General features: G+C 47.4%; 1 protein-coding gene across 1 annotated transcript in view; it reads left to right on the top strand.

Annotated features, from left to right (window-relative positions):
• LRRC40 (leucine rich repeat containing 40) overlaps nt 1–23,299 on the top strand; it is a 354,024-nt gene that overhangs the window by 175,488 nt on the left and 155,237 nt on the right. The window contains exon 6 of the mRNA XM_085602291.1: nt 8,425–8,567. Within this exon, the coding sequence (XP_085458417.1) occupies nt 8,425–8,567 (143 nt within the window). The remainder of the gene's footprint in view (nt 1–8,424; nt 8,568–23,299) is intronic.

Here is a 23,299-nt window from a genome sequence, read left to right on the forward strand (position 1 = left end):
AGGATTAAAACAAATCAAAACACTTTACTTAGTAATGCACAAATGATAAAATTAGCAGAACCCTGATTTCCACACAATCGTTTTTGTGATTATATAGTTTTCCTATGGATATTTAGTGTCCATTTCAACGGAAAATGTACTGTCCGTAAATGACAGTGTGCTACCTCACTAGTGCTCCAAAAAACACCACAAGCTTCATAGCACACCCTTCCCACTCTCCTGCTGTATGGGCACATCACATGTGCTACACTTGTTTTTTTTTTTTTTGTTTGGTGGTTGGATTTTTCACAATCCCCATTATTTTAATGTCATTACACTGATGGCAGTACCCCCACTCTAAAAATTGTTCCCGCACCACTGGTCACAAGAACCAATATGCTGTGGCTGAGCTGTAGTTTAAAGTCACTGCTGCGGCACACAGCAGGGAAGTGCTTTCCCCATGAAGCAAAATGCCTATTTTTTTATATATATATATATATATATAAGTCTATAACCAGGACAGGGTGCTTTACATATGAAAACGGGGCGTATTAGGTATTGCGGTTAATGTGCTTTCACATTGAAAAAAAGCCCCAAATCGGCTTAATTTGTAGGCTTTGCTAGACTTTTCCTTAAATTAGTCTAGTTGAACTTAAAATCTTTATTTCCAATTACCGCCTGTGAAAATGCTAGTACAATGCTTAAAAGTTCTTTCTTTATTTCCAAAACTGATTTAATCAATCATATTTTTGAAGTGGAAAGTTAACTTCCTAAAAATGTACTTTGTACTGCCTTGCCTAAAACCCATTTTGCCACTCATCCACACCAGAGCTGAAAAACACATCCTTGACTAGGGAAGATAACGGCTGCGGCTCATAGCCTTCCTCTGAGCCGAGCGAGTGCTGGTGGGTGTTAACTGCTGGCCACGTAATCGGGATTGCCTATTTGGGAGTGGACGGGAGCAGTTGGCTGAACAAAGAGCGGCCTTAGCACTACCTCTTTTGACTTGGAGATTGCACCTGGGGAATCATTGTTAGCAAACAAACTACATGCTTCTTTTGGGTACTGTTGCGGGAATATTGCTTTGGCTTGAAGTACAGTAAATGTACAGGATGATGATTAGTATCGCTGGTATAGCAGAAAACACTAAAATGTGAAACTATGGATACTTAGTGTTTTTTGTTTTTCCTGCGGGCTTGAACGGAAAGTGGGCAACTGCAGATGAACACACAGCATGTGAATGCTACTGTGCATACTTGCATAGTCCTCCTTCCACAGCCTGGGCACCATGAATGACTTGTTTTACAGAAAGGAAGAATGAGAGAGATGTTTTTCAGTCTTTGCGCGTTCTCCCAATCGCAACCAATTCACAACACAATAATGCGACGGGCTGAAATTCAGTCAGCCCTCAATTCAAGGCCTAACAGAACATCCTACAGGAGTATTTATAGATATTAAAAGAGATACCTCACGTGTTGTGAGAAATTGGATCGTTGGTTGGGGGTGGGGGGGGTAAGCCTTTCCCAAGCAACAGCCACAATCCCGGTCAGGGTGAACCAAAAAAAATAAATAAATCAACCTGTGCTTAACTTTCTGGTAGCTTGGCACAAAAGCAGGCAGGCTTAACTTGGAGGCAATTAGTAAGGTATTTATATAGCACTCAAACCGTAATAAAGTGAAAACACAACACAAGAAAATCGCAAACCAATTTAGTAACATCGAGTACATTCTAATAAATATTTGACACTGAAACAACAAAAATCAAATCTGCAGAACCAGAGTTATGAGTTTTCAAAGTGAAAAGTAGTACCTTAAAGATCAAAGCAGCAAATATGGACTTCTAGCCCCCCCGAGACCGAGGCTAAGTTAAAAGTTATGGCCCATCACAATGGAGCGCGGGTCGAATACAAGAAGACGATCGGGCCCAGTCTCTGCTTGCCTTTGGATTTAGAAGAAATTGTGGAGAAAAATGTCTGAGGTCAAATTCAGCAGGGAAAGGCAACTGGCTGTGTTCGAGGAGGAGGAGGCAACGTCCGGAAGACGCTGTATGAAGTCACAGTGAAGATTTCTATTTTCGGAATTAGTCTCTTTTTTGGAATTTGAAATGCTCCAGCGAGACGAAGCTCCAGGCTGTAGCCGACGAGGGCTTCACAAGATTGGATACCCTTGTGTGAGGAGCCGCTGAACAGGAATTGGTGCTGCAGAGAAAAACGTAGCAGGAGTTCTCGCGAAGTCATGCCGACCGGCGATGCACCAGGGGCAGATTGGTAAGCAGGGAGGTCCCGGTCTCCTCTCTGTTCTCAGAGCACTTTTTGACAGAAAATGTTTTGAGTCCCAAGTTTAGGATTTTGGATATCTGGGCACCTTTAACACCACCACCAAAGGACCAGAATGGGAGGGGCATCACTTGGGGCTTAAGACTCAATTGGGCTGGGTCAAGGTGCGGGTTCACAATGTTTGGGACCTTTTTTGTCTCTGAGGGTCTGATCAGGAGGCCAGCCAACTAGCCCTTGGAGTCACACTTGAAGTCCTGAGTTCAAGTAGAAAAGCAGGTCTGAAGCAGCAAAGCAGACTTCTGAGGGCACAGAGCAGGCTTCAGGCAGGAAAGCAGTCCTCCTTGGTACACCCAGGCAGTCCTCGGAAGTACGTGGCAGGCAGTTCTCTGAAATATCCTTCTGCAGATCCAGAAGTGAACTGAAGAGGGGATCCAAGGGTTCCTTTTTATTCTTTCTGCCCACTTTCAAGTGGAGAAACTTCTTAAGGCTTTCCCCCACAGAGTGTCTGGGAATTCCTTCCTCCCTGCCCTGATCCCAGTCTCTCTGCAGGTACAATAGGCTAGTGTGAAGTTCACACCTAGTCATGTAACCCAGGAGCCGGCTGTAGACACCAAATGGTTAGGACAGAAAAATGCCAACTTTTACATTAAAGAGGATTTTAAATTGCAATTCCTCGGACACCAAACATAACTTTTGCACCTGTTCCCAATCAGAAGTTATCACTTAATAAATGTAATAAGTCAACTCAATGTTATCTCATGGTAGAGGTAGGCCTCACTATAGTGAAAGTTTTTCACTACCAAGGTATGTCCAACTTAAAAGTACATGTCCAACTTTTTAAATACACTGCGCCCTTCCCAATGGGCTGTTTAGAGCCTACCTTAGTGGCGACTTTTATATGTATTAAAAAGGGAGTTTTAGCCTTGGCAAAGGGGGGATTTTGCCAAGTCGATTTATGCCAAGTCGATTTATGACCGCATGCTTCATCGTAGACGCCTACACTCATTCGGGTAGGTGAATACTAACTGAATGGGCTCAACCAAAAGAAAAACTGGGAGCTCATGATAAGATGTTCCTCTGGACAAGTGCAGAGTTTCAGTTAAAATAGTTCGGGTCACTGCATGTGTTGTGAATCACCATGAATGACTTATCTGTCCTTGATTGCAGACAAGGATTAGATAAACATGTACACTAGCCTACCCATATTGTAAATGTTCACTTGTGCCATTCATTCTCTTGAGTGTGAGACTTCCTCTCAGCCAGATAATGGTCAGTGAATGTGTAGCATAAATATGATGGCTCAGAGTTTCATTGCCTACACCACAGCTGCATATTGAAGAAACTCCATCGTAGAAAGCTCATACTGTTAGACCTTGACCAGTATAAACAGGTCTTGCATCTTAATATTTTCTACATCCTTCCATTATGACATATAGGTTATTTCCAATGTTATCAATACGGTATGTCCCCCACAGTGATGCCCTCAGTTCATGAGTAACAACTCACCCTTCTTTGCTGCCCGATTCGTACTAGGTGATGGGGATTGTGGCAGTCATTATACTTGCTGATGAACAATGCTATGGAAAACCCACAACAGACCTTTTGTTTTTAGTGAGGAGATCAATTGTGCAATGTTCCTGTTTTCAGGTATACCCTCTGCTATTAAAGATTGTGTAGCAAATTGATTTTGTGTAGCTGTATGATGCTTTGCGAAGCCATTATCCTCATTTTTTATATCGATATAGATAACGGATTCAGATATCGGATATAGATATCAATATTGGTTGCCAGTAGGTAGTTATAGTTAGGATCTAGTTTCCACAGTTTTTTGACTTGCCTACATTTTTGGTGCCATTTGACGTATCGTCACGAAATTTTCCAAACAAAGTGTGCTGGTGATTCTTGTTAGACTTTGAAGATTTCAGGGTGATCTGTCTAGCGGGGGCAGAGACAAAGTGGGGTGGGTCAAAAAAGTGTTTTTCCAATGTTCATTCCCATAGGTATTTTGAAGAGGACTACAGCCCAAACCGCTTGAGAAATTACAACAAATTTGCCAGAAAACTAACTCTTGGTCCCGGAGGAGTTCTTTTGGTTATTTGGTGTAAATCTGTTTTTAGAGTTATTAAAAAACACAAACAAAAAAAAAAAAATGTATAATAATTATTTGTATATCTAGGGATGCCGATCCTCCCAGGATCCGACAGTCCTGTGCTGAAATGTTATTGTCTGCCAAACATCAAAAAGAAGTGTTGGCAGCAATCTTAGGACTGGTGTCCCAGAAAATTGTGAAAAGAAAAGCGGGCAGGGTAGGAATACCCTGATCCCCGAGGCCTCTGGAGGGGGTGCCACTGGGACCCCGTCTGGGGCAAAAAATATATATTTTTTGTGTGGATTTTTCGGTGGAAGTATTGTATAGTAATTGCATTTATATAACGCTTACTACCCCTGACGATGCGTCGAAGCGCTTTATCGGCGAGTAGCACGCTACCCCGAAACCCACAAAGGATTAGTGGTGAATTAGTATAGTGAAATATAAGATTCGTTTGAGCAGTGGATATATTAGTCTGTTATTTGGACTGAAAAGGATAGTGGAGGGTAACGCTTGATCTGCAGCTCCCTCCGGCAAAAAAAAAAGCATGAGCTCCTGATCTTCTGTAAAGTTTAGTCCCTGGGTGGGCCAGGCCCCGGGGTCATGAGAAAGGATAAGTAGTAGTGGGCTCGTTGGGCCCCCCTCCTTGGGCTTATAAAAGCCCCTGCGACCGCCACCTCCTCGGGGCACTGTTTTTAATGTATGCGAGGTCTGCCCCGCCCCAGTGATTGCCACCTCCTCGGGGCAATTCATCCAAATTAAGAGGGGCCCGCTGTCCCCCCCCCCCCCCCCCCCCCGGCAACCCCAGGGACCACCACCTCTCCGGGGCTAACTATTACAATGGAGGGGGGGGGTCGTGCGGCCCTCCTCGTGGAGCCATGGATGGCCCTTGGACCACCTTCCCACACGGCCAGCCCCTGCTACCTCCACAGGTGCCCACCCTCGGGAGGGGTAGCTCTTTGCTTTTGTTTGGTGGGAGCTGACCGCTCCCACTAAGCAAAAGCAAACATAACTCCTCTTTCTGCAAGCAGAAGCTGCCAAACTGCTCCGGCTTGCAGAAAACTGAGTTTTCATCTTTTTCCTTGCACGCAAATATGCATGCCGGGAAATCGATATAAACATTGCTCCCGCATGCAGGGAGCTGCATTTCCAGCAGCTCCCAGTGTGCAAGAGCAATGCTGGCTCCCGCAGAAGGCGGGGAGTTGGCTGGGACCGCTGGGCCTTGTGACTTCCCCGCAGTCCCATTGCACACTGGGTGCCCTGAGACCCAGGTGGCAAGGCTGGGCCCTGAGGGATGGGGCCCCTGGGCCAAAATCAGCCCGGGGAGGGGGGCTACATGGCAGTCCTCCCCATAATCTAATGGCCTGGCCCCAGGCGATGGTGTTCCCCTGGGCCGAAATTGGCCCATGGAGTGGGGCCACGTGGACCCCATCCCCTAATAAAAATAAATAGAAAGCTGGAGAATGTGGTCCCTGGGGCAGAAATCTGCCCGGGTAGTGAGCTTGCGCAGCCCCTATTCCCTACAATAAAATAGACCCCCGGAGTGCATGTCCTGCCAATTTTGGAGACAGGGGTCTTGATGCTTAGGAATTCGATTGCATCTCCACCATACAAAAAAGCCCTTGCTTCTGTAAAGTACAAATTATCCACATGTGTTTTCTCTGCAGCTCCACCTTCTAAAGTTATCTAGTGAAGACGCTTGAAGAACAATGATATAGGCAAAGTTACAGACACAAAAGGTCACTGGAGACATTTCCTCGGCCTCCTTTACACAGCTGTAGTGTAGGAGGTGCACTATACATTTACCCAACTAGGTAGTGCTTACTAATTAGCCAGCAGAAAGCACTCTAGTTGGAAAGATGTGTTGCACAGAATTGTGACTTTTTCTTGGATAAATACACAGGGCAATATTCATTCTGGCACAATGCTCAATTCACAGAAATGAAACCCCAGCGGGAAGCACTTACAGATATAAACAAATCAAGTGCCCATGTTGAAGCTCCACTTCTCAAAAGTAGGAATCATCCAAACTTCGTAGGCATGGCCAAGGCGAAGCAAGTGTGCGTTTTTAATTTTTACTGAAAAGTTATCTGTAATCTGTGATGCAAGTGTTTGCATCCTTGCTTTTCTCGAGCGTCATATCTCGCGTCGTGTCTGTGAGGCGGTGGTTCTTTCGTTTCCTCTGCTGCTGAGACCAGAGATCATGTTTTAAACTTTTAAAAACTAGAAGTATGTAAACTTGCCTCGAAGTCTCGCCAATTTGGTCCCGCCCCATATGCATTAGTGGAATGCATCATCTTCCCGCTATTTTCTCAGGACGATGGCAGGTTACTAAAATGCCCCAGAGCGCGTTAACTGCCGATATTGGTGACAGGGTCTTGATGCCTAGGAATACGACTGCATCTCCACCAAACAAAGAAGTACTTACTTCTGTAAAGTACAAGTCATCCAAGTGTGTTTTCTCTGCAGTTCCACCTTGTGAAGTTATCTGTTTAAGACTGTCGAGCAACAATCACATTGGCAAAGTTACAGACACACAAGGTCACTGCAGACATTTCCTCTACTTTCTTTACATAGCTGCAGTTAAGGAGATGCTCTATTCATTTACCCAACGGGGTAGCACTTATTAATTCGCCAGTAGAAAATACTCCAGTTGGGTAGAGGTGTTGCACAAAACGGTGGCCTCTTCTTGGATTAATACGCAGGGCTGGATTCATTCTGGCACAATACTCATTTCGCAGAAATTAAACCTCAACAGGTTACAGTTAGGAAATAAAATTTATAAAAACTGTTGAAATTCACTGGAAAACCATAGGTTACAGGGACGTTATAGTTAAAGAAATCCAGTATTGTAAAGGGTGAACTACTCTCTCCTTGGGGTATCAGTTCGCTGGGGCCATTTGGGAAATTAAGTGAGCTATTGCCCAGAGCCACATTTTGCTTAGCTGGCCCCGGAAATGGAACACTGAGCCCTGTGCTCCGGAGTCAGCCGCCCTGACCGCTGCGTTACACCTCTCCCTCTAGTTAGGAAATACCTTTTTTTTTTTAACTTAAAAACTAACTCACCTGGTTGTTCTAGTTAGGAAATAGAATTTTAAAAACATCTTGGAAATTCACTGAAAAAACCCTTCTATGCTCAACCCTACATGTTAGCCTACTATTTTCTTTTGGAATTGAAGGTCTAAAAGGTCTCTGGCTCTCGCTCTCGCTCTCACTCACTATCTCTCTCGCTCTCTCACTCACTACCTCTCTCTCTCGCTCTCTCTCTCTCTCTCTCTCTCACTACCTCTCACACACACATCAGGAGGAATCTTCCTGTCTTTCAAAATATTTCCTCCCAAACAGTTTCAGGCATTGCCATGATATAAACATATATTTACATGACCAGTATTGCCAAGAGGCAGTTACTCCTTTAACATGCCAGCTATTAAGTTATACCCACGCATTGCTGCTGCATGCAAGGAAAATAACTTGCTGCATGCAAGGAAAATAACTTGCCAAGATTTATAATCGTAGACCCAGATAGGCACGTACTGCATATGGAATGAATTGCCATTTTGTTCTTTGTCACACTAAACCTTGCACTCATCGAAGTTGGCTGGGCTGGAAAAATAATTATTTAAATAACAAGTAGTTGTTCCTCCATGATCAGAGAGCTGACTTCAATCCCGTCTAGCAGATGACCTAACATTGGATCTACACTTCTCTCTCTTCCTTTATCTCTTCTCATTTCGCTCCAAAGTCTCTTTTCTGTCTTTCTTCCCTCATTCTAGCCTTTCCGCTTTTATTTTGCCCAGTGCCTGGTTTGAACATGTGGTTTATCAAAATACAGAGTTTTTTAGTATCCCTGGATCTGTGACATAAGGACATTCAATATGATAAAGACTCACTAACTGAACTCTACTAATCAAGAATGAAACTTTAATTTCAATCTGATTGTTTGCAAAATGAATTTCTACACTTTCAAGTTTACTGTTTCATTTCTGCGTAGATTACAAGATATGCAGGAGAGATAGAAGAAACAGTTTATACGTTTATTTGCCACTTAATCATTTCACATAAAACCTTTTCTTGCTACAGGTCTAAGGCAGTTGGATTGCACTTCAAATCTTTTGGAAACCATACCACCTGAACTGGCCGGCATGGAATCTTTAGAACAGTTGTATTTAAGGCACAATAAACTATGTTACCTACCAGAACTTCCTGCCTGTAAACTGCTGAAGGTATGGTTGTTATATATCAAATCAAATAAACCTTTGCAACTTTGGGTTTATGCACACTAAAAAGACCTACGATCGGCCAGCAGAAAAAACAAAAAATCTTGTTTATCACTAATAAACGCAGCATTTTCGCAGTTGTGAACTAAGCGAAGATGATGTAGCCCATGAATGGTGATCTAGTCAGTAGTTCAAAAGTTGGGGCATTACTGATTTTTTTTTTTTTCTTTCTTTGCAAAACCAAATTTGAGGGCTGAGGCATTAACTGCACAGATTTAGGCTTCTCAGAATATTTCCCAGAGCATTGTGGGATTAATCCGCATAAACTGACTAATCTAGCGCAACATTATTCTGTGATATAGTATGCATAATGAGTGCTCTTCAGAAAACAGTAGTGCCTCAGCTTCTGGGTTGTGTGGTGTGTAGTGCTTTCTCATAAGGTTCTTCATAGGATCCAGTGCTTTTTAAACCTAGTCAATGATTTAGAAAGATGTAAAGAGAATTGTTTTCATATTTTCTGATGACCTACATAAACGCCTCCCTCTCTCCCTTCTCCACTTATTATGGTAGCAAACAGAGAGCAGCATGAATGAAAAATTTCCTAGCTAACGTAATGGAAAGTTTCAATTCTATTAAGGACTCGGAGGCGAGGATTATGCCTTTTATTCCTCACTTTATTACACAGCAGCCAATAGTGAAACAAAAGACTACGTTTCCCATCAAACCCTGGGGAAACTGTAGTCAAACAAAGTAACCAATAGGCATTGTCCATCATCCACCAATAGGGGTCCTCCAGCACCCAGATAGTCCGTCATCACTGGTCTCTCTTCCTCTTTCTGAGCGCGAAGTCATCCAGCCGGACTTCTCAGCCATCCTGTTTGTTGGAGTCAGACCCTACGTAGGTAAAAGGAACCATCAATCCAAGAAGGGAAATAGATGTCAGCAGAATACAAGCGTGAAACTGCAGAGAACAAAGCAGACAATTAAGCAAATCCCAAAACCCCCAAAAAATGTGTTACTTACTGAAGTACGGGGTGGGAATCTTGACATGATCCCTAGAACGGGATAATCCTCGCCTCCGAGTCCTTAATAGAATTGAAACTTTCCGTTACGTTAGCTAGGAAATTTTTCATTCTATGTCAGGACTGGAGGCGAGGATTATGCTAGTTCAAAGCTTGCTCACCACGAGGTGAGCCATATTTAGCACAGGCTTGAAGTAAAACCTCTTAAAGGTAGAGTCCGAAGACCAGTCCGCTGCGTTGAGGATATCCTCCAAACGTGCACCCAAACCGAAAGCTTTGGAAGCCATAGCCCCTCTAACCGAGTGGGCACCAAACTCCCTAAGGTTGATTCCTGCCTCCTGCATAACCCACTGAACCCATCTGGCAATGGTGGGGGAAGAAACCGCCTGAAAAGGCTTGCGGAGAGAAATGAGGAGCTGACGCTCCCCTGGAGGACGAAACTCCTCTGTCATCTCCTCATAAGCTTTTAAGCAACGGACCGCGCACAGCTTGGAGCAATCCGGGAATTCCGGGTAAGAAATCACCCTTGTGTGACACTTTGTCCTCCTCGAGAGAGTGAAGGTCACCCCCGAAGGAGTGAACATCCTAGAAGAAATATCCAATGCTCTCACATCGGAAACCCGTCTGCAAGACACCAGACAGAGTAACATAGCCAACTTGGCTGACAGCTCCTTCCTGGACAGAAACCCGTTGGGCTGCCAGGAAAGGAACAAATTGAGGACCTGATTGACGTCCCATAAGGCTGAGTAACGGGGTTCCGGAGGTAACGAAAGCCGAATGTCCCTGAGGAGTCTACAGACTAGGGGGTGCTCGCCAACCTGGGAATTGTTCAGAGGCACATGACCAGCCGAGATAGCAGAATGAAAGGTGTTAACAGATCGATAAGCCAGACCCTCAGACGCTAAATGGGCCAAACAATTCAGGATTTGGACTAGATCCGTGTCCACGGGATTGCAACCCCTTCGCAGACACCAACGGGACCATCTGCCCCAAGCGGATTTATAACGCTTGACCGTACTGTTTGCCCATGCTTTAGCCATGAGGTCTCCAGCCGCTGCCGAAAGGCCCGGGACTTCCCATCGTCTCCGGTAATCCTCCACGCAACAAGACATAACGCGTTCTGCAGAACCAGAGGATGAGGGACCCCGTCGGGACTGAGAAGAAGATGAGGGAACAGGGGGAGTAGGATTGGAGAATCCCAGGAAAGTTCCAGAAGAACTGGAAACCAAACTTGAGACCTCCACAAAGGAGAGAGGACTACCAACTCTGCTCCCTGGCGCCGGACCTGAGCAGTTACCCGAGCCAGCATCGCAAAGGGGGGAAATGCATACCCGGTTTCCAGGCTCCAATCCTGGAGAAAGGCGTCCGTGGACACCGCCAGAGGGTCCGGCCTCCAACTGAAGTAACACGGCAACTGATGGTCGAGCCGCGAGGCAAAAATGTCGATCGATAGCGGACCCCAAAGTTCGTTCAATCGCAGAAACACTCCGGAGTCTAGCTTCCAAAGACTGGAATCCTTGAAATTCCGGGATTGAAAGTCCGCCACAAAATTCTCCCGACCCGGAAGATACTCTGCTGTCACCGCAACATGATGCTCTAGGCAATACTGCCAAGTCGGATAGAGCCTTGGATCTGGTGCCTCCCAGATGATTGATATAGCGGACCGCTGAAATATTGTCCATCTTGAGGAGGACAGAAGACTGAATGCGATCCCTGGTCCAACAACGAACGGCGAAGGAGCCTGCTAGAAGCTCCAAACAATTGATGTGTAAACTGCGCTCTTCTTGAGACCACAAACCTCCTGTGGAAAACTCGCCGCACCTGGCACCCCAGCCCTGCATGCTGGCGTCGGATTCGATAACTAAATCTGGAGCGGAACCAAAAATGGCGTGTCCGTTCCAAGCCTCCATGTGTTGCAACCACCAATGAATCTCGTTCTTGGCTTCCCCTGACAAGACAACTTTGTGTGAGTAAGGGAGCCCTCTGCGGAGGTAAAACGCCTTGAGACGTTGGAGCGCGTGGTAATGCAGGGGACCCGGGAAGATCGCCTGTATAGAGGCGGAAAGCAAGCCCACCACTCGGGCCAGGTCCCGAAGAGACACCCGAGTTCTGGCTAGGGTACGACGCAATTCGTGACGGATCTTCGCAATTTTCCGAGTGGGAAGGCTGAGAGAAGAGGACTTTGAGTCGATCACGAAACCGAGAAACGTCAGGGACTGTGAAGGAGAAAGCATGGATTTTGTCTCGTTGATTACAAACCCCAGTCCTTGCAAGAGATCTACCGCTACCTGAAGATGATGAAGAAGACGACGCGGGCAGGCGTCCATGATCATGATGTCGTCGAGGTAGTCAATCATTCGAATACCCCGAGCCCTTAACCATTCCACCACAGGGTGGAGGACCTTGGTAAAGCACCAAGGAGCCGACGAGAGTCCGAACGGGAGGGAGGTGAACTCGAAAACCTGATCGCGCCAAAGGAACTGCAGGAAACGGCGATGGGGAAAGATCGGGATCACCAGATAGGCGTCCTTCAAATCGAGGCGGACCATCCAATCGTTGGGGCGCAGCATGTCGCGATGAAGATGGATACCCTCCATTTTGAAGTGGCGGTATACCAGCCACTCGTTGAAACCACTGAGATTGATTACCGGGCGCTTGCCGCCGTCTGTTTTGTCGACAAGAAAAATATTGCTTAAGAAGCCCCGCGGGTGAAGGTCTGCGGGAACGATCGCTCCTTTGGCCAGAAGAGAGGAAACTTCTTCGTCTACAAGAGCAGAGTCGTGGAGGGAGAACTGGAGGGGACGCGGCCTGCTGCGTTGGGCAGGAGTACCCTGATACTCTATATGAAAACCTTGAATGGTTTGAAGAACCCAAGGATCCCCCGTGACAGAAATCCAGGCCTGGAAAAAATTCCCCAGTCGCCCCCCTATTTTTAGAAGGGAAGAAGGAAGTAAACTCACCGTTGGAAGAGGTAGCAGCTCCTCGGTAGCCTCGTCCCTTGCCTCGCTTGCCTCTCGTGGGGTAGAAATTGCCGAAACAGCTTTGATCCTGGTACTGTCCTTTAGCGGGGCCTTGCCCACGTGGCTGGTTGTTGGAACCTCGGCCGGATGAGCGGCCGCTGCCTCGACCGGCCCCCCGGAAAACCCGAGGGAAGACCTTTCGAATGGTCGACTGGGCCCTATCCAGGGAAGTAAACGTGTTGACAAACTTCCCCAATTCTTTCACAAAGAGATCCCCAAACAGGCCCCCTTGGGCCACTGCACCGGCTTCAGTATCCACAAGATCCCCCAACTTGGGGTCCACCTTAATCAGAAGAGAGCGCCGTCGCTCCGTTGAAATCGCGCAGTTCGCGTTGCCCAGGAACACAATGGCTCTCTGCGCCCAGCCTGACAAGGATTCTGGGGAAATGAGGGAACCAGATGTTTTCGCCTCCTCCGTCATATCGAGGATCTTAGTTAACGGTCCCAGGACATCCAGGAGCTTGTCCTGGCAGGACCGCCAGGTCCTATCAATCCCCTTCTTGGGATCGCGCATGAATTTCTGTAAGAAAGTCGCCATGCGGGAGTCAATTTCAGGAGTCAATGCGACTTTGCCCTCCAAGGAGGGGCGAGGGCACTCAGCCCGTAAACAACTACGAGCCTCCTTCTCAAGAGGTCTCCGAATGCGCATTGCCACGTACTCAGCCACCTTGTCCGCTGGGGCCCAGTCAGAGGAACGGGGGTGAACAATGTCATCAGGATCGAACATATCCGAGGTGGCCGGGAGACCAGAGGGGTCATGAGGGTTGGAAGGATCTAGTCCGGGATCAGTCGAACCCGAGGGCTGGGGAACTGGCAGAGATTGCCCCTGAGGCAGAAGAGGTTGCGTTGCCAGGAAAGCCTGCTTAAGCCTGTCAAAGGCGGAAGGGTCCATGCCTGTGTCGCGTAAACGTTTAGCTGGGGGGGAGAAACCCCCAAGGGCGCAGGGGGGGGGGGATTTGCAGGGGGTGGAGAAACCACCGGAAGATTCGCAAAGCGCGCTAGCGCCTGATCAATGCGCTGGGTAAGGCGGTCCTCTAAGGGTGCCATAGCTTCCCCCACAGCGCGGTAAATTGAGGTGTCCAACGCCTCATAAAACTCCTCATCCTACTGGAGGTCGGTCAGGGCATCATCCCCTCCATGGGAATCATCATCGTACTCCAATTCCATGATGATGACTAGGAAACACAGCCTAGAAGGTACGTATATAAAAGGTCTGGGTCTCAGACGCCAATAAATTTCACCACAGAAATATATATGGCTGGGAGACAGCCAACAGATGGGCGAGGTAACTCGCAATTATCAACAATGGGGGTGGAGGCCCCTGGCACCAAGGTCTGGTAAAGGCTTAAGATATAAAAAACAACAAGGTCTCGTGGACAAAACTGGCCTGGGCAGGTGCCAAAACGCGCAACGCGCAGTGCAGTACAGACCCAATCGGGCGTTAATTCACTTAAGAATACGGACTCCACACGTTTAATGCTGAGTGGAGCGTAAGCGCAGTACGACGAGCGGAAGTCTCTGAAGATTCGAAAGAGACTTCACGCCCGCGTAATCGCCTCAGGCCAGAGTCCCGCTACGGCGCGTCGCACAGACCCTTCAGGGTTTAAAATGCGCGCGCCGCCGTAACATCCACCGCGCCCCCTGACGGGCGGAGGAGCAAGGGACACCAGACAGGCCGCGTAGGAGGATGGCTCCCGCGGCCTCAAGAACCGGGCGGGCACACACCCGCCAGTATGAGCACAGATATCCGCGCGGGGACGTCCCGCACAGTTCACACGGAAACAGGCTCCACACGAAGCCAAAACAAGCACTTCAAAAGGTGGTAAGATTAACGAGTTTACTCATGTCAGAGAACCTAAGGCACTTGACAAACTCCACAACGTTATCAACATATGCCGTCAAATAAGCGCCAAAACGTCATTAACATATGCAGTCAAATACACAAAAGCAAGTACATCGTTATACCATCAAGATATCACGTAAGCAAAAAAACACTTAGCTCGGCTGCTGAGCAGCGAAGAAAGAGGAAGAGAGACCAGTGAGGACGGACTATCTGGGTGCTGGAGGACCCCTATTGGTGGATGATGGACAATGCCTATTGGTTACTTTGTTTGACTACAGTTTCCCCAGGGTTTGATGGGAAACGTAGTCTTTTGTTTCACTATTGGCTGCTGTGTAATAAAGTGAGGAATAGAAGGCATAATCCTCGCCTCCAGTCCTGACATAGAATTAATATTACCAGTTTGTTTTTACTTATTCACTTCTGCCAAAGGGATAATCGATGCTAGAAGCTGCAGTGCTTTATTGGGTTAATACCTGGGTAGATCCTAGTACTCCCACTTGAGCCTAACACCTCAAATTGTTTGAACATATTTTCACAACACTGGGAAACCCCCAGCCCCCTGTAATAATGAAACTATGATTCTCAAGTGTGAGAAAGTGGTTCTGTATATACTGTTCCCTAATAGGTACAGGGTGTACAGAGTCCACAGTCCCCCAGAGGCTGATAGAGGTCAAAGTTAGGTATGACCTTACTCTCAAAAGTGGTAGCTTGGTCGAGCAGTAAGGCAGTACCAGAGGACAGTGTAAAGCATTTATTGTACACACTCAGTCAGCAAATGGTTTCACACACTCAATAACTGAACTCTAGGCCAATGATTTGTATATATAAAATATATGCTTGTTTTATTTTTAGAACCACAAAGGGGGTAAAAATATACTTTCTCAGAATGAGAGGTTGAATATAAATACTTTTGTTTTAAGCAATAAATTTGTGTAAACAGTCACAGTTGGTTGCAATAAACAATCCTATTTCCTAAACATAACAATGCATTGAGCTCAATGGTAAATTCAGGTTATTTGTAATAAATTACTTTTCAGATTACTTTTGGAATTCCAGGTCTGGCTCCTAGAACCAGCCTGGGGTCAGTATTCAGAATCAAGTGATGAAAGTCGACTTAATAACTGTAATGATTTTTAAATAATATTTAGCTATTTCAAAAGTTAGCACTTAGAAAATATTTCACAGAAAACATTCAATGGATCTCTATGGCAAGAAATTCAAATTGCAGGTAGAGTACTTTATCGTTACTTTAGTAATCCAGGACTGGGTGCCTAGACCCAGGACTGGGGTCCTTATCAAAAGCAGGTAAGTAATTTCGTTTGCAGAAATGGTACGATTTTAAAAGAATATTTCAAATTTGCAAAAGTAGACACTTAGAAGAAATGTCACAGAAAAGCAGACAATGGTTTCCTATGGGAGAAAAATGAGTTAGAGGTAAGTATAGTTGTGAACACTTTTCAGAGTCAGGGCTGGGCACCAAGATCCAGCACTGGGAGCTCACCTAGGAGCAGGTGAGTAAATTCGTTTTTGTCGCTTGGCTGATTTTTGGTGAATTTTTGCAGTTTTGAAAAGTTCACACTTAGAAGATTTTTGAAGAAAAAGCCAGTCAATGTTACCCTATGAGGAAAATGAAGTTAGCGGTTTAAGGGTAAGTACTCGACTGGTAGTGTTGAAATTCCGGGCATGGACTCAGGGGTCCCCCAGTGTCAGGTAGGTACAGTTGGTTCACCCTCAGCGGTTTCAGGACGGCCGGGTGCAGAGAGAGTTGGGCCCAATGTTATCCTATGAGGGATAGGGGGGCCTTGGTTGGTGGCTGCTGTCTGGCAAGCCACGCGGCTGTGGGAGCTGGGCTCCTGGTCACTTACTCAGGGCAAGTGGGGAAGTAGGTTAGTGTAGAGAGGGCACTGCCAGGGCCACTCGGGCGGCTGGGTGCAGGGTGCTTTTGAGCCTTAGGGCGCTCAATGGAAATCAATGGGAATGTTCCGGTTTGGAAAGAGGCTGCAGGCTCGGGGACGTGGATGTTTCAGGTGCCACCACCACTTCGAGAGGTAAGTTGGGTAGTTGTAGGTTAGGTGGGTACCCCGGGATTGGGCACAGGGGGTCGCAGGGTGCCGGGTGCAGGGGTGCCTTTTGACGTCGGGAATCTTACCCTCTGGTTGATCGCGGCTGGGGTGGCACTTGGTTCAGAGGCTGCAGGCTTCTTCCGGGATGTCGAGGGGGGTCCTTGGGTGCCGGACTCTGGGTCACAGTCGCCGTGGGGTCGTCCTCTGGGTCTTTGTCCACTCCGGCACTGGCCAGGCTTGGCTGGTGCAGAGTGTGTTGGGTCCGCGGTCCCGGGCTGGTGCCAGGGATAGCAAATAGGTTTCTTTAGTAGAGCCTCTACTCGTGGGAGTCCCAGGGGCTTAGAGCTAAAAGGTAGCCAGGTCCTCCGGGGTTGGTGAGGTTGCTGGCCACGAGGGATGCCGCGCTGGTGCAGGTTCGAGAGTCGACAGGCCGGTAGGGCTGGGGCCAAAGCAGTTGGTGTCTTCTTCTCTTTTTAGCAGCTGCAGGGCAGGTCTTTGTTCTTCTTGCTCTTCTTGTCGTTTTCTATCTGGAATCTAAGGAAGGAAGGTTCAGGGTGCCCCTAAATACTAGATTTAGGGGCGTTACAGGTAGGTGAAGGCCAGGGACCAATGGGTCCTTGTCCTGGGGTGGGTACACCCCCTATCCTGCCTCTCTCCTGTGGGAGGGGGGCAGTAGCCTAATCCTGATAGGGTAGGGCCTCCCATCTTCAAGATGGCGAGAGCCCGGAGATGTGCTTCACCTCGCCTCCCCCACCTGAGGGGTGGGGTGGGCAGGCTGGCGCATCCCCTGTCCTTGTATGGGGTTTCCGGCCAAGCTTCCCGCCAGAGTGGGGGGTTGCAGCGGCCTGGGGAAACTCCAAATGGCGGCATGCCTTTGAAGCTTCCCTTTGCTCATCCTGGGGGAGGAGATTTCTCACCTCACCCAGGATGTGCATTGTTGCAGGCCCGGGAGAGCAGGGGCTCTCCCACCCAGGGGTCCAGCAACGTGTCTGCTGTGTGGCAGCCTGGGCAGCCTCAGAGCAGACGTGGATTGTAAGTTAGCTGTAAGGGGGCATCTTCTAAGATGCCCTCTGGGGTGCTTAGTACATTAAATCCTACACTGGCATCAGTGTGGGTTCAATGTGCTGAGAAGTTTGATACCAAACTTCCCAGGCTTCAGTGTTGCCAATATGGTGCTGTGGAGCTCGTGTTTGACAAGCTCTCAACACCATGTATTCTTAAATGACAGCACTGCACTTACAGTGCCCAGGAATGGACCCGGGTACTGTAGGGGCACAGGGCTCCTGCTCCTGTGCCCACACCATAGGCGTAATGCACCCAGCTAGAGGGGTGGCTGACATATGCCTTGGCAGTGTAGGTGATGGGCATGGTACACAGTGATGTGTGCCATGTCGACTCTTTGTTTTGTCCTGCACCCAGACACTCAGCCTGCAAGGGCAGTGTGTGTGTAAGGGTACAGGGCCTCTGAGGGTGGCACAATGAGTGCTGCAGCCCTTAGAGGCCTTCCCTGGTCACAAGGCCCTGGGTACCTAGGGTACCATTTACTAGGGGCTGACATGTGGCTAGGGTTTGCCAATTTGGAGTTAGTGTGGTTTAAGGAAGGAACATAGGCCCTGGGCACCTGATTGGCAGGAACCCAGGGTACACTCAATCGAAGTACATTCAGCAATTTAGCAAAAAGTGGGGGCATACCATGCAAGAAAGATGGCACTTTCTCACATCAAGGAATCAATGTTCTGTTTGATTAACTAACAAAATGCACAAGGCTTGGTGCAACAATAAAATACTTTCCAGCCACTTCTCAGTACCGACAACAGTAACCCCTCAACCTACCTAGAGATTCCAGATGGGTCTGCTCTTAGGTCACGTTGAGTCTTTGCTTTACAATAGGGTTAAGCTTTGTGATAGTGGTTCCTGCCTTTTTTTTTTTTTTGGCATTTCTTTGAGTTTACAGCATAAAACACAAAGACATCACAGTTTGAGTCCTGGCAACAGTCCAGATCTAGGCTCACAGCGATCGCTGTCGCAATAAATACAGTAAGCACATCTACACACCCTCACTTTGGACCAGCCCTCCCAAACCAGGGTGGGCAGTTACTTCACAGGTGGTCAATAGCCCAGTAATCAACCCCAACACTAACCTTTCCATAGCAGCTGTACACACCACCCCAATCCAAACCCGGCCAAGAACACGACACCCCAGCTTTCGGAGTCCCGGTTTATGAATACCTTGGAAAAACTTGAAAGGGTACATAACCAAGTATCTAAGGGGGTCAAAAGTAATCTTTTGCCTCCATAGTCCAAATGTAGACATTCCAGCTGGTAATCCCTTGTCCAGAGCCCCCCTCCTGCAGGATTCTGCCAGGATGTCAGATTCGGCACTCGCCCATTTTAACAACATGTGGCACCAGGACTTCATTTCTGGGACCACTGGAGACTTCCACGCAACAGCTATTTGCCGCTTACATAAAATAAACCCCAAGTCAAGAAGCCTCTGTAGGGATTTATTCCCCTTAGCGGTGGACCTAAGGCCTAGTATACAATATTCAGGGGTGGCCAACACAATGTTGTCATACAAACCGGAGGTAGTCCTTGCTATCTCACCATGCCCACCCAATCACCGGGGACTCCCGCACCATATAAAGAAAACCTGTCTCAAGAACCCCGCAGCGAGGGCACCCAGATTTTTTGTTGGGATACACACATGTGCAATGCGGTGTGGTGTGAGATATGATTGATGCAAATAGTTAAATTGGGTGAAGCAAAAACTGGGATCCTGGGAGGCATCTCCCACCACCATTGCTGTTGATAAATGGATCAAAGGGGGACCATGCAAGACTTGGTCCAGTTAACCCTGAAGAATGAACCCAGATCCGTTGACTGGGGGTGAGTATTTGCAATGTTCAACACTCCGTCCATCATCCCCTTTGGTTTTGCTTTGTTCACCCTAAGTTGGCAGGGTATGCCCAGACGTGGGTCCCTTGCTCACTTTGCCACTAGATTCAAGATAGCCTGGCTGATGAGGGTTATGAACCCGAAACCGGTCCCAGGATGCTTGTTTCCGGTCCAATGAAGACATGGCTTGGCAGTTCGGGCTGGACTGTTCCCATGAGGCTCAGGGTCAGACTGATTCGCATATGGCCATGTCTGAACTGGGGTGGCGGAGTGAGCTAAATAATGATGATGGCTTAAACCCAGATCAGTTTACTGGGGGTGAGTGTTTGCAATGTTCAACACTCCGACCATCATCCCCTTTGGTTTTGCCCAGTTAACCCTGAGGCCAGACATCCCTCCAAACCCATTCAATAGGTCCATCACTGCCAGAAGCGAATCTCACACCTCTCGCAGATAAACCAGAGCATATAAGGAGATCACGTGATGTGCCCCATGCGCCTCAATCCCCCACTGACTAGATGCGCAGCTGACAAGCCAACCGTTCCATGGCTAAGGCAGATATCAATGGTGACCGAGCAGCCTTGTCCCCGGTGGATATCAAACTTGTCAGATATCAGCTGCCCCGTTTTTTACTCTTTGCTCGGCTGCCCATAAAGGTCCGAATCCAGTCCATTTATCCAGGTCCAACATCCATCTCCTCTAGCTTCACAAACAAATAGTCCCATCTCACAGTATCAAAAGCTTTTCGATATCAAGCACCATTGCAACAGGCACCCCTGTCCCCCCCAGGTCAGCCCTTATCAACTGAAGAAGCCGATGTATATTAAGTAACCCTGGGCAATGAACTCCGCTCCGCTAGCGGAACTTGCGGAGATTTGATAACTACGCATTTCATTGAAAACACGGAATTCATGCGTTCCGTAACGCAATGTAGTTACCTACTGTACCCACAACCCTTTGGTAAATCAACTTTATCTTTACATGCTCAAAAACATACAACCAATTCACTAAAGTGAACTTTGAAAAACACCAGGCAATGAGAGAGGTGATGATTTTGCAATCACCCCTTACCTAGGGGGAGGGAAAGCAGATTCCTGAACACAAAGAGCATATGCTGAACGATTCGGTGGTGGTCCCATCCTCCTAGGACCACCCCAAGCAAAGTTATGGGCAAAAATACAATGCCAACCAAAGCCCCAGCAAAGCATTATGGGGCGAGATTCTAGAGTTTAGTGACTATTCTAGTATTGGCTCTCAGCTGAGCCCGAGAGCCTGCCCCTTGAGGATTGTTTTGATATTGGATACTATAATATTCATTGCACTCTAGAATATCGTCCCATAATGCTTTGCAGGGCCTTTGGTTGGGATTGTATTTTTGCCCATACCTGTGCTTGGGGTGGTCCTGGGAGGATGGGACCACCCCAGAATCATTTCAGCATGATGTGCTCTTTGTGTTCAAGGTATCTGCTTGGTCCTCTCCCTAGGTTAGGAAGGACCCCAAAATCATCACGACTTTCACTGCTTGCTATTTTTCATTTTCACTTTTGTGAGATGACTATATGCTTTTTAGCATGTAAAGATAGATTTATTTATTGTTTCATTAAAGGCACTGCTTGCCAGATTTTCGTTTTTGTGAGATGGCTATATATATTATAGCATGCAATGAGAATTTTTTTTTTTTTGCTAAAGATATGTGAGCTTTCTGTTTAAAACTTTTATTAACCCCTTCGATGCGCATGACGGAACGGTTCTGTCATGCACGTCGGTTGGGCTGTGCTTATGACGGAACCGTTCCGTCATGGCCCCGCCCGCGCTCAGAACCTTCAGCGTGGCGCGGAAATCCGCGCCGCGCTGAAGGGGTTAATACACGACAACGGAGTTCATGCATACACCCACATTCCAGTGATAAAACAATTTTACCTTTACAGGCTACAAAGCATATAACCAATTCACAAAAGTGAGCTTTGAAAACTATCAGTCAATGAGAGAGGTGATGATTTTGGGGTCCCCCCTAACCTAGGGGGAGGACCAAGCAGGTGCCTTGAACACAAAGAGCATATCCTGCTCAATGATTGTGGTGGTGCCATCCTCCTAGGACTACCCCAAGCAAAGTTATGGGCAAAAATACAATGCCAACTAAAGGCCCAGCAAAGCATTATGGGGCGAGATTCTAGAGTTTAGTGAATATTACAGTATTAGCTCTCAGCTGAGCCCGAGAGCCTGCCCCTTGAGAAATGTTTTGATATTTGATACTATAATATTCACTGCACCCTAGAGTAGTGTCCCATAATGCTTTGCAGGGCCTTTGGTTGGTTTTGTATTGTTTGCCCATAACTGTGCTTGGGGTGGTCCTAGGAGGATGCGACCACCACCAATCGTTCAGCATGATGTGCTCTTTGTGTTCAAGGCATCTGCTTGGTTCTCTCCCTAGGTTAGTGAGGACATCAAAATCACCTCGCTCACTGCTTGCTGTATTTTTATTTTCACTTTTGTGAGATGATTATATGCATTTTAGCATGTAATAATAGAGTTACTTGTCGTTTTACCAGGGGTCAGTATCAAAAAAGAGGGGAACCAGGAGCCAGTTAAGGTCCAGTGCCCATGCTCCTAAAGTCAAGCTGTTAAATCAAAACAAAGGGGCACTGTTCCAAAAGAGGGGTGTCGCGTGTCACCCACTCAATCCAAGCAAGGAGAGGGAAGACAAAGAGAAAAGGTAAAGGTGTCCTAGGTGCACGACCCCATCAAGAGCGGGCAATAGTCTGGAAGCGTGCTCACCTGATACTCCGTAGGGACTATCAAGGTGCTGATCGATTCGCTACATAGGACAAGGTCCAGTTCAGTGTGGACATCGTGCACCGGTGATTAAATTGAGAATTTGCTTTCTACCGGGTGCTGGAGGTGCCACATATTGCATACCCTCTGACTAGTCAGCCAGTCCCAAAAATGTTGTGTGCTTCTGCAGCAGGCCACCCCATCCAACAGCGGGACTGAATGGTCTCTGCACATCCAGCATGCAGTTAAAATCCCTGTCCTGTATAGTAGAGGTGTGAGGGTCTCACAACAGAATGGCAGTTAGGAGGTCCATGAAAGCGAAATGCCCATGTTAGGAGCATACATAGGCAAAAGCAGCCTACCGTCCAAATGCCCCTCCACCACGACATATCTTCCCTCTGAATCTACCTTGTGAGACTCCTGCACAAACTGCACCGAGAGGGCATTCCAGACCAGTACCCCCTTGGCATAGGCAGAGACTGTGGTTCCATACACCTGGCCCCTCCATTTCAAGTGGAGCTGGTGTAGTTTTATATGTTTAGATGCGTCTCCTACAGGAATGCTATGTGTGTGTCTTTGCTTAAGGTAAGTGTGGATGCGGTATCGCTTGACCGGAATGACCATGCCCCTCACATTCCAGGTTTAAGAGGTTGTACTGTGGAGTCACAGTCCAATCAGGTGTGCCAATCTATTGTGTGTACGGGGGCAGCAGAAGGCCAGCTAAGTGACAATGACTGATATGAGTATCGTATTGAATGTATATTGACCCTGTTATGCTGTTCAGATGGGAGCCAGAGAATTGGTGCTTTATTTGTGCAGTTGAATTTCAAGGTTTCCTCCCACACTGACTTTAACTGTTTCAAACAAATGTTGTTCTGGGCGAGTTGAGTCACCCGCAGATTTTCCGGCCACCCTGTCCAATACAGGGTAGTCTCCGGCATAGTTACGCCCCCATGGGAAAGCTCCTTTTTTATGAGAATTTGATTGTTCTTAATGTTTGGATGGGTAATCTACAACCTGATTGGGGGGTTGGAGTGGGTGGTGGGAGGAGGGGAGGGTTTGTTTTGTTGTTAAATGCCAGTATAAATGCAAATGGGTGTATGTCTGATGGCATTTTCGGAGG

Source organism: Triturus cristatus, chromosome 4_2, assembly GCF_964204655.1.
Source record: "Triturus cristatus chromosome 4_2, aTriCri1.1, whole genome shotgun sequence".
Taxonomy (NCBI): domain Eukaryota; kingdom Metazoa; phylum Chordata; class Amphibia; order Caudata; family Salamandridae; genus Triturus; species Triturus cristatus.